General features: G+C 44.8%; 1 protein-coding gene across 1 annotated transcript in view; it reads left to right on the top strand.

Annotated features, from left to right (window-relative positions):
- slc23a2 (solute carrier family 23 member 2) overlaps positions 1 to 4,851 on the top strand; it is a 23,073-nt gene extending 18,222 nt beyond the window's left edge. The window contains exons 10-15 of the mRNA XM_030769323.1: positions 434 to 590; positions 839 to 986; positions 1,182 to 1,287; positions 1,831 to 2,098; positions 2,353 to 2,448; positions 2,794 to 4,851. Coding sequence (XP_030625183.1) covers positions 434 to 590; positions 839 to 986; positions 1,182 to 1,287; positions 1,831 to 2,098; positions 2,353 to 2,448; positions 2,794 to 3,047 — 1,029 coding nt within the window. The 3' untranslated portion in view covers positions 3,048 to 4,851. The remainder of the gene's footprint in view (positions 1 to 433; positions 591 to 838; positions 987 to 1,181; positions 1,288 to 1,830; positions 2,099 to 2,352; positions 2,449 to 2,793) is intronic.

Below are 4,851 nucleotides of genomic sequence, written 5' to 3'. Positions count from 1 at the left end.
TCCGGGATCGCGTGAGAAGGGAGAAGTAAAAGGTGTGGTTGCCAGGGTATTGCCGGCTGGCACGATAAGCATGTATTTAACTGTTTGGCATGCAACCCCGGTGCATTAATGTTCCCCTGTCACGTGACTTCATAACCCACATTCTGACTGCTCGCCATGCCAGATTTTCGAACAGGTTTTGGTGTAAGAGAGAGCGTTCAGCCCAAACAGTCAGAGCGAGTCGGCGACGCGCGCGTTTACTTTATCGTGTCTTACCTTGAAATACCACAAATACTTTCCCATCTAAACACTGTTTGAGTATGTTACTATTACTTTGTCTGTCTGTCAGTCTGTCTACCCATCTGAGAACTGGAACTGGAGCATTTGAGGTCTTACTTTGTCTCTCGCTCTCTCTCACTCTCTCTCTCTCTCTGTCTCTCTCTCTCTGGGTCAGATCATCATGGCAATCCTGGTGTCGTGGTTCTTGTGCTTCATTTTCACCGTGACTGATGTCTTCCCTCCTGAGAGAGGCCAGTATGGTTTCTACGCCCGCACAGATGCCAGGCAGGGGATACTGGCAGCCGCTCCGTGGTTTAAAATCCCCTACCCCTGTGAGTCCTCAAACACACAACCTGTGTGAATGTGTGTGTGTGTGTGTGTGTGTGTGTGTGGGTGTGTGTACACGTCAAACTGTTTTTATATCTGTTGGTTCATGTTAGTGTGAAAGTGAATGCGTATTATTTTGTAGATACAGAGTAGACCGTGGCTGTGATAGACATATATCTTTTTTAGTTACATTGCAGAAACACAGTATTTGCTCATTGACTTTGTGTTTGTATATATTTGTTTATACCCACAGTTCAGTGGGGCCTTCCCACGGTGACGCTGGCCGGGGTGATTGGCATGATGAGCGCGGTGGTCGCCAGCATCATCGAGTCCATCGGCGACTATTACGCCTGTGCCCGTCTGTCCTGTGCCCCTCCACCACCTGTGCACGCCATTAACAGGTACTGAGCACACACACACACACACACTCACTCACACATTCATAGATACAAATGCTCTTTCACAGATGTGGACAGAGCCTGTGGCCTGCATGTACTGTCATTACTGATTTTCACTTTGTTTTCTCTCTCTCTCGCTCTCTCTCTCTCTCTCTCACTTTACCTCTCTCTGTCTCTCTCTCTCTCTCTCTCTCTCAGGGGTATTTTTATTGAAGGTTTGTCCTGTGTGCTGGACGGCTTGTTTGGCACAGGAAACGGTTCCACGTCTTCTAGCCCAAACATTGGAGTACTGGGCATTACTAAGGTAAGCTTTTTCTTTGACCGTTTACCTTCTCCGTCACTGTTTATGAAATGTAGATTACAACAACATTGTTCTCTATTACAGTGCATGCCACAGAAAACATGGGTTATGATGCCACCTTGTGGGCAGTCTTGAAAAGTCAGATTTTGTTAGCACAATTATTGTATTATTTGATTGCTGCCCAGAAAATACAGAAAGCATTAAAAAAAAAAAAAACCACTCGTTTGTTACGCCACTCTGGTACTGATTACAATATGACCATCTATAATGATAATAATTGTTACAGCATCACCACTGAAATGGCGTTTATGACATCATAAATGTTTTTTAAGTAATTATTGCATCACAGTATTGGTAGCTCTTATTATGACATCACCACATGTCAGAAAGTGATGATATACACAGTGGAACACTGATCGCAATAATACTAATAATATTTAAAAAAAAAAAAAAAAAACTTGATTATGACATCACCACTCCTTTGAGCGCTGGTTGGTCGGCTACTCTCAGCTTTGTGACGTGATTGGCTGTGCGCGTGTGTCGCAGGTAGGCAGTAGGCGGGTGATTCAGTATGGGGCGGCGCTGATGCTGCTGCTGGGCTTGGTCGGAAAGTTCAGCGCTCTCTTTGCCTCTTTGCCGGACCCAGTCCTGGGGGCTCTGTTCTGTACGCTGTTTGGTATGATCACAGCCGTGGGCCTATCCAACCTGCAGTTCGTCGACCTCAACTCCTCCAGGAACCTGTTCGTCCTTGGCTTCTCCATGTTCTTTGGCCTGGTGTTGCCTAGCTACCTCAAACAGAATCCTCTGGTCACTGGTGAGTGAAGACATATGGAGTACATTTAAATGTAAATATTTAATATGCACTCACTCTCTCTCTCTCTCTCTCTCTCTCTCTCTGTAAGCTATGAAGACTTCATCATTAATTCTTAATTAGTAGTTATATTGGTACATTTGATAAAATAGTAAATGTGTTGAGGACGCGATGATATGAAAGAAATTTCAGTCGTCCTAACCGTTATTTCTCTGAGAAGTACACTGACATGGTTTTTCTTTCTGTTCCACTCTCAGGTATCGTAGAAATAGACCAAGTTTTGAATGTTCTCCTGACGACTGCCATGTTTGTGGGAGGTTCAGTGGCATTTGTGCTGGACAACACCATCCCCGGTGTGTATATGAATCGCGTCCTGTCAGAAATATCTACCTTTAATCTCCGCATGCCCTCTGTCCGTGTCCTCCACGCACAATGAGGCCGATTGTCCTTTTCTCCTTTCTAATCCTCATCCCCTCCCTGTAAATATACCCGTTTTTTTTTTTTGTCATTTGTTTAATCCATGAGGATTAAGTCAGGGGGGTGCCGTCCTGTTTTGATTTTGACTGTTGTGGCCTGTAAAGCCCTTTGAGACTGTCAACAGTGATATTGGGCTCTAAATAAACTTGAAAACTTGAAACTTAAGCTAAACTGAACTTTCCCTCTCTCTCTCTCTGTCCTTTCCTCCTCCCCTTTTTCAGGCACTCCGGAGGAGAGAGGAATCCGTAAGCTGAAGCGCGGGGGTCTCAGCGCCGCCGAACTCGAGGGGATGCGTTCCTACGACCTTCCGTTCGGCATGGACTTCCTGCGACGTCACCGCATCTTCCAATACGTTCCGATCAGCCCCACGTTCGCCGGTTACCAGTGGGGCACCTTGGGGCGGGGCTGCGCGAGGCGGAGCAGCGGCAGGGAAGAGGGCGTGGCCACGACACTGAGCGGGGAAAGCGGGGTATAGCAGTTGGGGGGGGGAAGGGCTGTGGGCGGGGTTATATGGACGAGAGAGAGAGAGAGAGAGAGAGAGGGGACGACACCAGTACGATTTTTTTCTTTTTTTTCCCGATGCCTCTTCGACTTGACGTTTCGATCAGTGGTGACAAACAGTGTGTCAGATGGTTTCATACTCTCTTCTCCTCTCGGTGATACATGCAACTGTTACTCTCTTCTAGATGGAGTTTACTCACCATGGAAACTATACACTTAGTCTCAGTGGTTCAAATACACAGACACAGTTACACATTCTCTTTTGAGTGGTCTGCACCTCAGTCAGAACCTTTCAACAGCATCTGTTTTGCTATTTTTCTTTTTCTTTCGTAAGCTATACACTAAACAGTTCTTCAGATTGCCAAGTTACTGTTTTAGACACACGCTGTTTATTCTCACCACTGCTGAATCTTGAAGTCGGAGCTAATTTTAGGGCATCTCCATGGCAACGCTGTGGGGGTGTGATGCATATTGTGCTGGTGTGATGGCCCCTCTGTAGGAGGACAGGCGGACAGAGATTGATAGATGAAAATCATGTCGCTCACTGAGCAAAAAGTTTCAAAGCTGAATTGAGACAGTTTTCCCTTTTTTAGCAAACCTGCACTGCTCGGTATGCAAAACGGAATCATGGGAATTGTAGTTTAATTTTTTTTTTTTTGTAGGGACGTCTGTATAGCTTGGCTAGGATTTTGCACCCATGGAAACAGGTTTATTATGCCTCTTAAAACACACACACACACTCACACTCTATATGCATGCAGGTGGCTGATATCCCGCTAATGCATACACTTGTCTTAGCAATGCAAAATATTATTGTTATTATTATTATTATTATTACTTTTTACACTGCTCGTAAAATGCAAAAAAAAAAAAAACAGGGGCACCAACTAGAATATCCAGACTCACTCACTGTAATATCCCACTGACAAACGGCGTATTTTACAGATGATCGACAGATTAAGGCAGAGGCGGGGGGGGTATGCCAAGTGTAAATAGCTGCCATTCTCAGTATGTAAGAGCCAGTGATGCATGGAATGACTCAATCCCAAGCTGCACCCCCCCCCCAAATAAACCCCTAAAACAACAGCTCTTCAATAGCAATCACGTACAAGTCACCTACCGAACCAAATGAGTCTGATCATGCCACTTTAGACCCGTCTTCTACGAACATCGGGGATCTCGGACCTCGCGTTTAAAAAAAAAAAAAAGAAGCGACGCCCTCGCTTCGGCGATGTGAGACGCCGTCTGGACGTCGACCGCTTTAGCTTCCGCCCCTCAAAAAAAGAAACAAAACTTTGTCGTTTTATGCAAATTCGCTCTCTCTTATCTGAAATCTTGTGTGTCAGACTATATTGTTGCTGTCAACGGTCAGAGGGTATTAGTGGCTGGATGCAGAAATATGCAATTGTTATTGAAATCGTATTGGTTAAACAACAGTGCAAGGTTTGCGAAAGAAGGAAGTGAGGGAGGAAAAGGGGATGCAAAAAAACAATCGATCTTTGAATTTAGAGAAGAAGAAGAAAATAAAAAGTCTTTCTTTAGAAGCTTTGAAAACTTTTGCATTTTACGCAGCCAGGAAAGAAAGCAAGCATAAGCAGGACAGAAGAGAACAACAACAAAAAAAGAAGAAGTGATTTTATCTATCTATCTATGTAGAGTCCAGATCTGTTCTCAAACTTTTCTTAATTTGTCCTTTGATAAAAGGTGCCAGTTCTTCACTGCTGTTCAGTTCAAGTGAACATTGTATCATTTAAGGCAACGCAGCATGGGGGAGGCGG

The sequence above is a fragment of the Chanos chanos genome, chromosome 1, assembly GCF_902362185.1.
Source record: "Chanos chanos chromosome 1, fChaCha1.1, whole genome shotgun sequence".
NCBI classification, from domain to species: Eukaryota; Metazoa; Chordata; class Actinopteri; order Gonorynchiformes; family Chanidae; genus Chanos; species Chanos chanos.
The sequence above is the reverse complement of the archived record's forward strand: the minus strand, read 5'-3'. Positions and strand labels throughout refer to the sequence as shown.